Below are 16,853 nucleotides of genomic sequence, written 5' to 3' on the forward strand. Positions count from 1 at the left end.
TTAATGACCATTACCCAGTTTTGAAAACTGAGTTTTTGTTTTTCATTGTTCAGTACAAACACATTTTTTAAAACAAAGGTAAAAAGAGCAAAAGTGTTTATTCAACATTTCTTGACCAAACAATCTTAAAGACTTTTAAATAATCATAAGAAAATATAGTATCTAATATATGAATACATTTCATAGGAAAAACTGAATGATCTTACCTGGAGTCCTGATTATTAATTAGCAACTCAAGGTTTTGAGCTGATGATGCATCTATCATGGCTGTCTGTTCACTACCCTGGAAACAAATCTTCAGCGATTTTGGTGCATAAACAGAATTTTGAATAAATTCAACATATTTTAACAAAGCTGCAACAGCTGCAAGGCAGTAATACCTGTAAGGTGACCAGTGATACAACACTATTTTTAGAAAATCAAAAAATTTTAATGAATATTAGAAAAATTATAACTATTTGCATAGCATCACTTAAGTTCAAAATACATTATGTCCATAATTTTTAAGAAGTAATGAAATAGTCTCTAATCCCTAAAAACTGAGATATGTAACCTAAGGGATAAAAGACAACATTCAACAGCAATCTATATCAGGTTTTCATTTATCTTTCTCACTATGCAATGTTGAGAGTCTGAAACTTTAAAAGTAGAGTCAGAGGCGGGCACTGGTGGCTCATGCCTGTAATCCTAGCTATTCTGGAGGCTGAGATTTTAGGATCACAGTTCAAAGCCAGCCCGGACAGGAAAGTCTATCAGACTCATATCTCCAATTAACCACTAGAAAACCGGTAATGATGCTGTGGCTCAAGTGGGCACTAGCTTTGAGCTGAAGAGCTGAGGGACAGCGCCCAGGCCCAGAGTTTAAGCCCCAAGCCCCATGCACGAAAAAAAAAAAAGTAGAATCAGAACCAGGTGCCAATGGCTCATGCCCGTAATCCTCCTTACTTAGGAAGCTGAGATCTGAGGATCTCAGTAGAAAGCCAGCTTTGGCAGGAAAATCATAAGATTCTTATCTCCAATTAACCACCAAAGTGGAGCTGTGCCTGAAGTGGTAGACTGCTAGCCTTGAGCAAAAAACCCTCAGAGACAGTGCCCAGGTCCTGAGTTCAAACCCCAGGACACACACACACACACACACACACACACACACACACACACACACACACACACACACACACACACACACACACACACACACACACACACACACACACACACACACACACACACACACACACACACACACACACACACACACGTAGAGTCAGTAGGTCTCAAAATATAGGAAAGTATATTGTGACCTTGGTGTGAAGAGTCTGTGATTAACTAAAAGGCTACAAGAAAGTTATCTATTTAAGAAGAATGAGGGTCTGTTTACATTGTACGTCTGGTAATGTCATAAAAAACTCTCTTATGTAACTAATGTATTTTAACAAACATGTATCTTTTAATCTTGTGCTAAGAAATCTCTATTCCAAAAATATCCCTGTCTTCAGTAGAAGTTTTTATTTTTATTTATTTATTTATTTGCCAGCCCTGGGAATGGAACTCAGGGTCTAGGCACTGTCCCTGAGCTCCTTTTGCTCAAGGCTAGCATTCTACCACTTGAGCCACAGCACCACCTCTGGCTTTTCCTGTGTATGTGGTACTGAGGAATTGAACCCAGGGCTCCATGAATGCTAGGCAAGCACTCTACCACTAAGCTACATTCCCAGCCTGTAGCTGCTTTTAGGAGTAAAGTATGAAATAACAGAAATAGTTTCAAATGGGGCTGGGAAGGTGGCTCAGTGGTAGAGCGCTTGCCTTGCATGCCCGAGGCCCTGGGTTTGATTCCTCAGCACCACATAAGCAGAAAGAAAAAAAGCCGGAAGTGGCGCTATGGCTCAAGTGGTGGAGCGCTAGCCTTGAGCTGAAGAGCTGAGGGACAGTGCCCAGGCCCAGAGTTCAGGCCTCATGACTGGACCCAAAAAAAAAAAAAAAAAGAAAGAAATAGTTTCAAATGTGTCTCACTTCTGAGACTCTACATACTTCAAGTACATTGTAGCTACTAGTGCTTTTCACTCCCAAGTAGAGTGAACTACGATCATTAGGACAATAAACTTGAGTAATCTGATGAGATTGTATACATATTAATTTAGCAGTATCTACTTTGTGCATAAATATCAGTTAATTGTGTTATTATTTCAATCATTAGAGTGTTTATTATGAACCAAGCACTTTTCTATATGTCAGGAATACAACAAAGAGCAGATAGATTTTTTTTTAAATCCCTATCTTGTGAAATTCACACTGGAGCTTTATCTCTTTCCATAAATAGTAACTCACTTGGATTGAACTTCCATTATGACAGTGCTGAATTCTGCTATACATAGTTGTTCAATGTACTCCAATCCTTTTGTCTCATTGAAGTATTTCCTCTGGATAGTTGTGAAGTTAACATTCTAGAAAGAGTTTTTAATTTCAAAGTAAAATTATATGTGTAATGCAAGTGCTCTAAATTTTTTTCATTCACACTAAATTCTTCTGTACAATCTACAGATAAATATTGTATAATTTTTAACATGTTCAACATTTAAATAAAAATATTCAAATTTTATAAAAAGAATGGATATCTATCTTGACAGGTGAATTATAGTACAAGGTAGCTCTCAGACTTTACTCTCATGAAATTTAACTGCAAGTTAGATGATGTAATAAAAGTTAAACATGAAAGTTTTTATTTTACAGCAATATCATATTGGCTCTTACAATAAGTTTTGTATGTGCTAATATAATTGAGAAGGGACAGATCTTTCTACTCTGATAGTTATAAAAATGAAAATATCAATTCACTGCAGGGACAGAATCTATCAAACTACAGACCTCCCAGCTACATAAGTCAACAAGTTTCCCTTTCTGCTTGAATTCCATTAAGTTTCTGCTAGGTCTTTTCTGCCAAAAGACTAAGAAGGCTAATCAAAATAATAAAACTAAAAGTTGGAAATGAATACTTAATATGGGTAATGAAAGGAAATGTGAGGCCAATAAATAAAAGAGAACAAATAAGAAAACTTGTGTGATAATGAGATAATTGAAATTAGAATAGGGACAATTTTTGGCAATGAGTTAAAAACAGCTAGACAATGTAAGATCTTTAAGAGCACCACAAGATACTTTGTATAACTGCAGATACTACATAAAGAATAAGCAAGGCACTTATTGCATCTTAAATCTGTTTGGTTCCAATATGATAAAATTTAAGTCTACAAACATAACAAAATATTGTGTATTCTGAGGAACTACTCAAACTGCAATGCTGCCTACTATGTTTAGAACCCAAGTGCTTTTCTACAAGGCACAGTTGCTAGAGGAAAAGATTAATTTAGTACATTAGAAGAAAAGCCCTTATTGAGAAGGACAGCATTTTTTGGAGAGGGTTCTATAGCTCTAATGGTTCACAATCCCACAAATGGAGGATAGACTTGCAAGCTAACTGTGGGGCAGTATATGTTACAGAGAAAGTTGTAATATAGATGAAATTACCTAAAGGAAAAAGCATGTATTAATAGCTTCTGTCCCTTATGAGAACTTCAATTTTAACTTGTCTGACAGCAGAGTAGTTTCCAGAAAGCTATGACTAAGGAAAATGCTTTTTCTACATGTTTGTTCTTTATCTATGCTGAGAAACATCCTTATTACTTCAAATATTTTTTCCTTTTGCTTAAAGTAGATCAAGGGTACCAAACCAAGGACGTGAATTATCTATCATTTCTATTACCTGTTTTAGTAGTATTTTAATTTGAATTTATATTTATTGAGCATTTCAGGACTTCTTATAGTTACTCAAGCTATTGCTCTTTACAATATAATATTTCAAAATGGATTTTAAACAAATATTGAATCTTACTTTTGAAAACGAAAATCATTTACCTTGAAATTTTCTGTGATCAGAGTAAACAACTTGGTTGAATTTCCCACAACACATGCAGTATTTGACATTATTATTTCCAAAGGTGATAAAATTTTCAGCTTAGTGATCACCTGAAATTGTTCAATCATTTTGTTAAATGTAAGCTTAGCATAGTCTCTAAAAGTTCTGTATTTTTCTGAAATTACTTAAATAATTCAAAGATAAAATTACAACAGTCCTAATTGTAGACTTTAGATGGTTCATGTGATGATAAGCATACATTTCTATATAACTAAAAATAGAAAAGACTATCATAAGCAAACATTATTTTATACTTACACTAGTTTATAACAGCTTAGAAACAAGAATTTGAACTTACCAAATACATATTCCCAAATTAAGATTTTTTTAAATAAATTCTTCTATTTATCTCCATGAAAAATATAAAATGTCTAATTCAATCAGTATTCGATGCTCATACAAGTTAGAAATGGAAATGAACGGAAACACAGATGAGAAACATTTACCTCATGCCTCAGACTGACTTTTTACAAAATAAGGTACACTCTTTAGAGCTCTTTTCAGCACAGAAACTCTTTGTCTAACAATTTTATTTTTTTCATTTTCTTGAGAAATTACACAAAAATTGTAAAATACTCAGAGATAATGTATGATGTCAATATTTATAATGAAAAATTGTTAGGGAAAGGAAGCCTATGTAATGGTCAGTGATAAAGGAGAATCTGAGAAAAATAAACAATAAAATTTCTTAGAACATATGTTATTATATTTTTAAGTGTCTATAGTTAGATCAAACAGCTTTTTAAAATAGATTAGAAGAAAGGGAAATAACAAAATGCTGAAATAAGGATACAGATTGACCCATTGTAACAACGGGATGCACAAGACACTATGTTGAAAATGAACTTTACAACTTCAGGGGAGGAGGGAGAAAGGAGTTGGGGCGGTGGGGAGAGAAGTGACTGTAGGGGGGAAAAAGGAGAAGGTAACAGTGCTCAATAGGAAATGTATTCATTACCTTACTCATGTAACTGTAACCCTTCTTTACAATAAAAAAAATACAAATAAAATAAAATAGATTAAGAGAAGACTACCTCTACCTAATAGTTCACAAAAATTTCCGTAACAATAAGCCAGTGGCCTAAAACCATGAATAATATAAAATAAAGGGAAAATAATTGTTTGTTTGGGTTTTTGTTTTTGTTTTGTTTTTGCCAGTACCAGGGCTTGAACCCTGGGCCTGGGTGCTATCCCTGGGCTCTTCAGTTCAAGGCAAGAACTCTACCACCTAAGCCACAGCCCCACCTCCAAAAATAATTGAAGTGATGGTAACAAGTAGAGATACTAAATTATCTCTGATCTAAGATACTAGTTTCTCACAACTCTAGGAAAATAAAATAAAAATACAATTTCAGTGTAAACAATCCTCTGGAAATAGGATTATCACATACTTCATCTTTGAAATGAGTCTGGGAATATTTAAGTTGAACTTATCAATGCTGAGAAAATTTCTTATTACCTAAAATATTTCCTTTTGCTTAAAGTTTATCAAGAGTGTCAAGTTAAGAATATGGATTCTCTATCATTTATTACCTATTTTACTAGACTTTTAGATTAGAATTTATATTTATTGACTACTTTGTGGCTTTAAATATATCATTATTCAAACTATTGCTGTTTATAATTTTTCAAAAAAGATTTTAAACAAATAAATCCTGAATGTTACTTCTGCAACTGAAAATCATTTAACTTCAAAGTTTCTGTGATCATAGTGAATAACTTGGCTGTTGTAATTTCATAAATTAATATTAACAGTAACTTTGAGTATTCAAATAAGACGGCTTATATGTTTAGGATAAAATATATTTAACAACAAAAATCAGGTATAAAATAGGTTTAATTTAATGTAATGTAATCATACTGGAACATATAACTTTAAGTTAATTAGCAAAGCATGGACATGGATATCTGCAAACTACACCCTAGGATGAATCATTTTTTAAGGTTGTTGGGTCTTACCTTGGCATAAGTTGTGTTGTCTGCAAACTGAGATAATATAATCTGTGGGCTTTTTAAGTCAATGCTTGCCATTCCTATCTCACCTCTGGCAAGTCCTCTTCCTTCAACCACAGCTACAATAACTGATGGAGAGTGTGCAGAAACTCCAGAAGAGGATGTGGCTGTTAAAAAAAATTAAATAGAGAAAATAACTAATGTAATCACTTCTAATTCTAATTCCTTCACATTAAACCTCAAAGCCCCAAGTTTAGTCATTTTAATAATTACCGGTGATGGAAATAACTGTTTTACCCCTCTTGAAAGTATTTTTAAATTATCCAAACAAATTAAAAATGTTAATTCTCAAATTATTTTCCCAAAACTTAATTTTATTTTCTTTACAGTACTGTGATTTAAAGATTCCTATTTTTTTTTTTTTTTTTTTTTTTTTGGTCCGGTCGTGGGGCCTGAACTCTGGGTCTGGGTGCTGTCCCTCAGCTCTTCAGCTCAAGGCTAGCGCTCTATCACTTGAGCCACAGCGCCACTTCCAGCTTTTTTCTTCTTGCTTATGTGGTGTTGAGGAATCGAACCCAGGGCCTCATGCATGCAAGGCAAGCGCTCTACCACTGAGCCACCTTCCCAGCCCCAAGATTCCTCTTATATAATTTCTCTCATTGCTTTTATGCTAGGAAACTCCTCTTTTATGTCTATCACTATTTCTTCTAACTTTTTGCATGTTCATTTTTTCAACATTGCATCTGGTTATCTACCATGTCTGGAATGAGAGGTGACCACAGAATGAATTTATAGGAAATAGTTGATTCTTTTCCTTAATAATCAGGAAATTGAACAGTGCTGAAAAACTAGAAACAAAGACATTTTGGGGGAAAATATATGAACGGATCTCTAAGAATAAGCATAAACTTTGAAAACTTTGTCCCATGGGAATGCTCATTAAAGAATATCCATTATAGGGTAGACTCAACATTCTAGAAGATAAAATAATACATTCTATGAATGTATGTGAGTTATCTCTTTTCAGTTGTTCTAGTCCTTCCTTAGTATATTCAAGACCAAAGTACCAAGTTCAAGGAAGAAGTTTATACATGGACACAACAGCATAAACTTCCCTTACCACAGCTGACCTGGCTAGCCCTATTACTGAATGCCTAGTTTGTCAAGAACAGAAACCAACACTAATTGCAATCTAGCACCATTCCCCAGGAGGTACTAGCCTGCGACCCAATGCCAAGTTGCTGACAATGGATTTTCTTCCATCACAAAGAGTAGATAGGGGTTTTCACTAGAGTACACAGATATTCTACCTATGACTTTGACTTTTCTTGCCCATAATGCTGTCAGCATCACCATCTGTGAACTGATAGAACATCTTATCCTCCACATTGGCATTCTGTACAGTACAGTATCTGACTAAGGAACTCACTTCACAGCAAAAGAAGACCACTGATAGCCCTATGAACTCTGAATCCGACTAGTCTTGACAAAGGTCTCATTATCTGGATGTGTCTGGACCTAGTTGGAAAGCAGAATGGCTTGTTGAAGGACTTAATTGTGGAGTCAATTGCAAGACAACATTGTGAAAGGACAGGACTCTTAGAGAACGAAATTTGAATCAGAGACCATTATGTGACACTGTCTCTGCCACAAACAGAATATATGAGCCAGTCTAGAAATCAAGAGATAGGAGTGGCTCCTGTCACTATCACATTTACCAGGCCAAAACGACTTTAGCTGGACAATTTTAAAATCTGTTAGCGATCTTAGTCTCTACAAGGTTAACGATTTCACCAAAATACACAACAAATGTTCTTCTGAACTAGAAGCTAATACTGCCAACTGGCTCTACAAATTACTTATTTATGCTACTGAACCAACAGACAAAAAGGTACCTAGGTGGAGTGATCAGTTCTGATCACCAATGGGAAATTATGCTGCTATATACAGTGGAAGCAAAGACTGTAATACAAGGAATTCTCTGGGTACTTAGTAACTCTGGCAGTATCTAAAACAAACTAGGATATCTAAGACTCAGACTCCTTAGTAATGAAGATTTAGATTGCTTCACTCTTATTACTTGGAGTAAGACAAATGTGAAATGGCTAGAAGAAGAAGGAAGTCAGACATACCAACTACAATCTCATGACCAACTATAGAATCCAGAACTGCAGTTGCTTCAATTATTTTCTTATGATTTGTTGTACATGTATTTATGCATATAAACTAAACATTCCCTCCTCCTTTCAATTTTTAAAATTTATGTTATTGGGGGTTAATTTTACAATTTGGTCTTTAGGTAAAAGGATATTTAATTATTATGGCATAATGACTGAATTTCAGATAATTACTATAAAGCAATTATTAGACTGTGAGTCTTCACGTTTTGGAGAAAAGTGAGGATTACAACTCCAAATAGGATAAATGTGTAGCTTTAAACAGTAATGCAGAACTTTTGGGTTATGGTAAAGAAAAAGAAAAAAGAAGTATGTGTAGAAATACACACATGAAAGTTTAGTAATCACCAAGGAATAAGGTCAAATATTGCCTTACTATCATTCAGTTCCAAATTCACCTTTCAATAGCTCTGGAATAATGAATGAATTTTTTTGTGGTATTGAGATTTAAACATAGAGCCTCCTACTTACTAGGTAAGTGTTCTCCCACTTGAGTCATGTACATATCCCATTTTGTTTTGGTTGCGTTTGGTATTTTGTGCCTGGGCTATCTCCAATTCTCCTATTTATACTTCATATGTTAGTGGGAGACTGGACACATACCACTACGTTCAGTTGTTGGTTGACATGGGGTTCTTGTTAACTTTTTGCCTATACTGACCATAAACTTTGATCCCCCAATTTCTGTTTCCCTAGTTGCTGAAATTATAAGTGAGAACTACAAGGCCTAGCATGAATGGAATTTTTATAAACGTCTTCTTTTTTTTTGGGGGGGAGGGGGGTCCGGTCATGGGCCTGAACTCTGAGCCTGGGCGCTGTCCCTCAGCTCTTCAGCTCAAGCCTAGCGCTCTACCACTTGAGCCATAGCGCCACTTCTGGCTTTTTTTTTTCTGGTTATGTGGTGCTGAGGAATCGAACCCAGGGCCTCATACATGCAAGGCAAGCACTCTACCACTGGGCCACCTTCCCAGCCCCAAACATGTCTTCTTTAAAGTAACCATATTTTAAGTTTTCTGAATGGAAAGCACTAGAGGAACTTTACAGGATGAAGGAAGCATTACATACATGTTTTATACTGAAACATGATAAAAAGCAGAGTGGGCAACCACATTATCTCACAGTTCTAACATGGCTTTTGATCAAACTTTCTCAGTCATCTCAGTACAGAAAGCCTACACTCCAGGCCTCCTGCCCACATGAGCATTATAATTCCCTCCAGTCCTTTACCTTTTCTCAAGTTTGTCTTCTATAATCTAGATAGATGCTACAATTGCCTAATAGGGAGCCCATGTCCTCCAGGACTCTAACTCTAGCAGAACACACTCCAAATGCATAAAATTATGTCTGATATCCATCACTTACAGTTCACTCATAATGGTTGGTTTTCTTTATGTCATTTAATTTCTGATCATCTCTGGCACAGCAAATTTGCGCGTTCTGTCATTCCATAGGTTCACTTCACCTTCTTTAATGAGATCTGAACCCTAGCCTTTGAGAGGGGACCTGGCACGTTACCAGTTTCCAAATATATTAACTTTAGAAACTCAATCCTAAGGTACCTTGAAAAGTTTCCTTAATTCTATGACTACTTTTATCTTAATTTAATATTTTTATTTTCAGGGGGATTAGGGGATGTAATATTGATGCTTTTAAGCTCTTTTATCACTTAAGCCACATCTACAATCTTAATACTTCTTTATATTAATTTAAAACACTGTATGGTTCTATTTTCAGATTAGATTCAGACAACATTAATCTCTGATTTCATGGGATTTATATCCCAGCAAAGAGAGACAATTAAATGAGCAATGGCTGAGGAAGTAGTGCTGTGGCTCAAGAGGTAGAGCACTCGCCTTGAGCTGAAGAGCTGAGGGATAGCACCCAAGCCCAGAGTTCAAGCCCCACGACCAACAAAAAAAAAACTTTACAAAAGAGCAATGGCTGGGTACTGGTGGCTTATGCCTGTAATCCTAGCTACTCAGGAGGCTCAGATCTGAGGATCGTGGTTCAAAGTCAGACCAGGCAGGAAAGTCCTTGAGATTCTTATTTATCTCCAATTAACCACCAGAAAACCAGAAGTGGCACTGTGGCTCAAGTGGCAGAGCCGTTGCCTTGAGCTGAAGAGCTCAGGGACAGCTCCCAGGCCCAACAGCCCCACAATCGACCAAAAAACAAAAAGGCAATGGATGCATAAGAATGGGAGACTTAATCAATATTTACAGGATATCAGAAGGATTTCTGAATGAAGTAACATCAAAACTCACACGAGGACTAATTACTAAGTGACTTAATGAAGAATAGAAAATGGTTTTCTAGGGAAGAAAAATACAATGTATACAGATGGAATGTAGCTCAGGAGTACAGTAATAGCTTTCCATGTGCAAGGCCTTGGGTTGATCTCCAACTACTACTCCTGTGTGAAAGCTAAAGATAAATGAAAGTTAAAGAGCTCTACATTCAATGTACAGAGAAAAAATTCAGAATGCTTGAACACAAGTAAGAAAATGGTGTGAGATGCTGGAAATATTAGCTTTGGTACTATCATTCAGTCCTTCATAAATCATACCAGAATAATTGAATTCAATCTTAACAGCAATGTGGGTCAAAAATACTAGAAATAATCAGTGTAGTATGGTGGAATTATGAGCTGAATTCTGCATGTGTCCCAAAAATTCCTATGCTGAGGTTCTAGCCTCAGTATCCAAGAATCTGACGTTTTCTGGATACACTGTGTTGCCTTTAAAGAGATAAGTAGGGTTGGGGATGTGCCTAGTGGTAGAGTGCTTGCCTAGCATGCATGAAGCCCGGGGTTCAATTCCTCAGTACCACATACACAGAAAAAGCCGGAAGTGGCGTTATGGCTGAAGTGCTAGCCTTGAGCTGAAGAGCACCCAGACCCAGAGTTCAAGCCCACTACCAAAGAGAGATAAGTAATGGTAAAGGAGATCATTAGGGTGAGTCTTAAGCAAAAAACTCAGAGACAGTGCCAGAGCCTTGAGTTCAAGCCCACAGACAACAAAAAAAAGTCAAACAAACAACAACCAAAAACATCAAATTTGGTGAATAGCTTTAAAAGTCAATGGGTTCAGAAGTATGGGGGAAAATGAAGTAAGGTGAGGACATTGATCAAGATGCATTGCTCTTACAAACTTTGTGTTGAATGGTAATTCCTTTGTAAAATTACTTAAAGATGATATAAAAAAGGTGGGGGCTGGAAAGGTGGCTCAGTGGTAGAGTGCTTGCCTTGCATGCATGAGGCCCTAGGTTTGATTCCTCAGCACCACATAAGCAGAAAAAGCCAGAAGTGGCACTGTGGCTCAAGTGGTTAGAGCACTAGACTTGAGCTGAAAAGCTGAGGGACAGCGCTCAGGCCCAGAGTTCAGGCCCCACAGCTGACAAAAAAAAAAAAAAAAAAAAAGCTAGGTACTATCTGTAATCCTGTCTTCTCAGGAACCTGAAATCTGAGAATCATGGTTCCAAGTCAGCCCAGCCAGGAAAGAAAGTCTTATCTCCAATTATCTATCAAAAAGCCAGAAGTAGAGCTATGGCTCAAGTGGTAGAGTGTTAGCTTTGAACAAAAAATTCAGCCATATCAACATATTTAATGTTGTTATTTAAAGTAACACTCTAGTCATAAAAATTATAAGATACTGTTGTGGTTTGGATGTGAAATGTGCCACAAAGATTCATATGCTAAAACCTTGGTTCCCAGCAGGTGGCGATATAGAGGGGTGACTGGATCACAAGGACACTACTAAGAGTTCTTAGCTGAATAGGTTATTAGAAAGTGGGCCCAGTTAAAGAATGCAGCTCCTTAGGGAAATACACTGAAGGGCATATTTTATACCCCACCTTTTGCTCTCTTTCTGCCTCTCGACCACCATGAGGTTAGCAGCTTTGCTATGCCTTTCTGTAATAACATTTTCCTTTACCATCAGCCTAAAGCCATGTGCACAAGTGACTTTATCCTAAAACCTCTGAAACAGCCAAAATAAATCTTCCTCCTTTAAGTTGACTTACTTCTGGTATTTTGCCATAGTAATAAAAAATAACTAATACCAATACCTTAGCAACAAAATGAACAAAAACGTGTAAAACTTCTATGTAGAAAATTATAAAAGTTCACAGAAAAACATTAAATAAGACAAGTTAAGAGATGTGCCATGTACATGGATAAGGACTTAATATTTCAGTTCTCCCTAGAAGAATCTATTGATTCAATATAAATATAATTACTATCAAAAATCTCAATCTGTATTTGGTGGCCCAAAATGTATATGGAACAGAAAGGAATCAAAAAGAGACAAGACTATTCTATCATTCCAATTTTAGTATATATGCTGCCAAAGCAAGCACAGCAAGACTATTCTAAAGAAGAATAAACCAGTTATGGTGACTCATGCCTCTAATTCCAGCACTCAAGACGGTGAATGAGGCAGGAGAATTGAGTCCAAGGCCAACCAAGTGTACATACTGAATTTGAAGCCAGCCTGGACTACCTGGGCTACATAGCAAATACTCCAAAAAAGGATAGGGGGTGGGAGAGAAGAACCCAGACATTAGGGAGGACACACCTACTTCTGCAAAGTACAAGAATACATAGGCACTAATTTACTACTCGTAGGACTTTAAGCCACTGTTCTCCACTTCTACTCTAGTCTGGAGGCTTACTCCCAAACTCTGACAAAAGACATGACCACCACAGCAAACAACAGTAAGCAGTCACTGTTGCATTTAACCAACATTCACCACATCCTCAAAGCCTAATCCCAGACACCCTCTAGAAAAAGATGCTAATCTTAACAAAGTATTTCCAATTAGCATAGTAAATAATCCATACCCCTTGATCAACATAACCATAAGACCCTCCTTCAATTCTCTCCAATTGCTGAAGTCTAATATTGAGACTTTCTGTTCAAGAAATACAAGCTGTGGCCCAACAAAATTATAGGTAATTGTAGTGCCCAAAGAGCAGCTCATCCTGAGGAAAAGGCTCAATCTGTGATCTTTCTAAATAATTGAACCTAGCTATCTGTTCCACCTCAAATCAGAGCAAAGAGCAACCCAAGTACCTAGAGAAAGAACCTGAAAGCAAGCTTTCATTGCGTAAGTGCATTACCAGCTGGCCTATCCTAAGCCATAGGCTAAAATAAACAGTAAAGGTCTATTCTTGGCAAAAGTAAAAAAAAGGTTTTTTTATATCCACAATGTGCAAACGGCAGTGTAATGTCACAAGTAGTATTAAGAGCTAAGAAATCACAATAACTCCAAAAGAAACTAACAGAGTGCAAAATAACCTCCAAAGGGATATCTATTAAACATCAGAAAAAATAATTCAGAATAATTGCCTTTAGAAAGTTAACTCCAAAAATACCTCAGAATGATAATCTTTACAAAGTTTAGTTAACTCCAAGAACACATGGAGAAAAAAAATTAATGAAATTTGAAAACAATACAGGGAAAAATGAGTGCATTGACAAAGAGAAACAATTTAAAAGGAAGTGTAAGAGATAAGGAAGAAGGTAACTGAGCTTAAAACTTTTGATAGAAATATTCAATTGCTGACTAACTAAAGAAAGAATCAATGTGTCTGAAGAAAATGCATATGAAATCATCCAATTAAAGGAGAAGAAAAGAGAATGCTAAAAACCTACAGAAAATATGGGAAACCATCAGGAAACTGACTTAGACACGGTAGGAATTTAAAGATTAAAATATCCAAAAAGTAAATTTTAAAAAACATTGGATGGACTATACCAAATACAGGAATCATATAGATCACCAATTAAATACAATTCAAAGAGGAATTCATGGTAAAATTAATAATTGAACTATAAAGAGCAAAGAAAAATTCTAAAAATAGCAAGAGTTAAAATGTGTGTTATATACACAAAAATCAAAGACAACTGAACTTCTCAGTAGATACCTTTAAGGCCAAGGAAGATTGGGGTTATATATTTAAGATGAAAAGAAAAATGCCAACCAAAAATGTAGTACTCCACAGACAAAAGCAGATTAATGATAATGGTATAAAATTTATACAATAGAAAATTTAGAAAAGTTATAAAACATCAATGAAAGAAGCTGAAGTGAATTTAAATAAATAGAAAGTTATTCACAGATTGGACAAATCTGTATTGTTAACTATCCGTACGAACTAACATGATGTACAGGTCCAAAGAAAGCACTATTAAAGTTCCAATATCATTGCTAACAGAATTAGAAAAGAAAATACTAAAACTTTACAGAACTAAAAAGTCACTGAAACATTTCTCAATCTTGAGCAAAGAAGGTATCACACTTCCTAATTTCAAAATACATTATAAAATTATAGTAACTAGTATAACGTGATGTTGATATAAAAACAGACACACTGACCTATGGAACAGAATAGAGAAACTATAATTAAATCCATTCACTTATAGCCAATTGAGTTTATGAAGGGGCTAATAACATAGAACCTGGACAGGGCAGTCTCTTCAGTAAATAATGCTGAACAATTTGCTTTTTCCCTTCCCCTCCACAAATTATACCAACATCAAATACAATGAAAACAGGGGTTATACCATGGACCCACTGCACCAAGATGTTATGTCGAAAATGAACTATACATCTTTGGCGTGGGGGGGGAGGGGAGAATGGTGAAGGGGGCGGTGAGGGGGGGGGAGATGGGAAGTGATGGTAAGGGGAAACAAAGGAGGAGGCAACAATGCTTGATAAGAAATGCACTCAGTACCTTGCCCATGTAATTGTAATCCCTCTATACGGTATTTTCACAAAAAAAAAAATAATAATAATAATGCTGAAGAAAAATACACTTCAACAAGCAGAATAAAAATATCTCATCTTTATCTGTACATAAAAATCAACCTGAAAGGGACTGAAAAGATCAGAAACTATAGAACTATTAGCAAAAACAAAAAGGAAATACTACATGGCGTTCATCTGCAAAGAAACAGATGGATCTAGATCTGAAATATACTAAGTGAAGGAAACCCAGCCCAGACAGATATAAGGCACATGTTTTCTCTTATATGTGGATCTTAGAAATAAAATATAAACAAACTTTCACATAAAACACATACTGGATTATTTGCATATATGCATGATTAAGCTGACTGAAGGATGGTCTGTGCAGGAGTGAAATTCCATGGTTTCACTACTTTAAACAATTAACAGACAGTTTAACAAAATGAATATCAGGAAGCTGAACCATGTTTTGAAATGGGAGGGGGGCAAATGGTGGTACCAGATGAATGGAAACAGAATTATGGACCAATATAGTCATAACACTCAAAGTAAGTATGTGAGAAAGGAAGTAGGAAATGATGTGACTGGTGGGGGAGGGAAGAGGTGAGGGAGACAATGATTGAAGGGGCGATGTAATCAAGATGCACATAATGGACATGTTTAATTGTAACTCCTATGTACTAGTTGGAGATTAAAAAATTCTACATAATACTATTTTGGGTAAAGACTTTAGATACCCAACAATAGCACCAACAGACAAAAGGAATTACATCACACAAAAAAGCTGTACATCAAAGAAAACATAATAAACCACAACGTACAAAAGGGAAATAATATTTCTGAATTATATATCCAACAAGGGACTAATAACCATTGTACATGAGGACCTAAAACAACTCAAAATTTATTTTAAATGTATTTTAATAAATTAATTTGACTAGATATTTCTCAAAATAAGACACATAAATGGTTAATGGATAAGTGTTCAATATTATTACGTTACAAATCAAAACCACAAAAACTACTGGAAAGGATGTAACAAAAGGAGGAATTTTGTGCTTATTAGTAGAAATGTAAATTAACATGCCTCAAAATGAAAATGCCTCAAAAAAAGTAGAACTACAATAAAATCCAGCAATCTTGTATATGATAAGAAAAAAAACAGTAAATCAAAAAGATATATTGCCGCTGGGCACTGGTGGATCAAGCCTGTAATGCTAGCTACTCAGGAGGCTGATATCTGAGGATCACGGTTCAAAGCCATACTGGGCAGGAAAGTCCATGAGACTCTATCTCCAATTAACCACCAGAAAACTGGAAATGGCACTGTGGCTCAAGTGGTAGAACACTCACCTTGAGCTGAATTGCTCAGAGACAGCACCCAGGCCCAGAGTCCAAGCCCCATGACTGACATAAAAAAAAAAAAGATGTATTGCCATAGTTATTGGAGCAGTAATCTCAATAGCTAAGAAATGAAATCAGCTCAATGATGCCAATATCACACTCATCCCCAAACCAGGCAAAGAACCAACCAAAAAAGAGAATTACAGACCAATTTCCTTGATGAACATAGATGCAAAGATCCTTAACAAAATTCTAGCTAACAGAATCCAGAAACACATAAAAAAATTATACACTATGACCAGGTAGACTTCATCCCAGAGATGCAGGAATGGTTTAACATATGTAAATCAATAAATGTTATCCAACACATCAACAGAGCCAAGGTCAAGAATCACATGATTATCTCCACAGATGCAGAAAAGGCTTTTGATAAAATACAACATTCACTCATGTTAAAAAGCTCTGGAGAAAATAGGAATAGAAGGAACATTCCTTAAAACAATAAAAGCCATATACGACAGACCTATAGCCAATATTATACTTAATGGGGAAAAACTACAACCAATTCTCCTAAAATCAGGAACAAGGCAAGGATGCCCCCTGTCTCCACTCCTCTTCAATATGGTCCTGGCACCCTTAGTCAGAGCAATAAGGCAAGA

General features: G+C 35.9%; 1 protein-coding gene across 1 annotated transcript in view; it reads right to left on the minus strand.

Moving 5' to 3' along the window:
• Msh4 (mutS homolog 4) overlaps positions 1-16,853 on the minus strand; it is a 72,738-nt gene that overhangs the window by 45,921 nt on the left and 9,964 nt on the right. Inside the window, exons 3-6 of the mRNA XM_042684862.1 lie at positions 5,930-6,090; positions 3,910-4,020; positions 2,326-2,441; positions 207-380 (exon numbers count right to left, since the gene is read on the minus strand). Of these exons, the coding sequence (XP_042540796.1) occupies positions 207-380; positions 2,326-2,441; positions 3,910-4,020; positions 5,930-6,090 (562 nt within the window). The remainder of the gene's footprint in view (positions 1-206; positions 381-2,325; positions 2,442-3,909; positions 4,021-5,929; positions 6,091-16,853) is intronic.

Source organism: Dipodomys spectabilis, unplaced genomic scaffold (assembly GCF_019054845.1).
Source record: "Dipodomys spectabilis isolate Male_0828 unplaced genomic scaffold, ASM1905484v1 ptg000002l, whole genome shotgun sequence".
NCBI lineage: Eukaryota > Metazoa > Chordata > Mammalia > Rodentia > Heteromyidae > Dipodomys > Dipodomys spectabilis.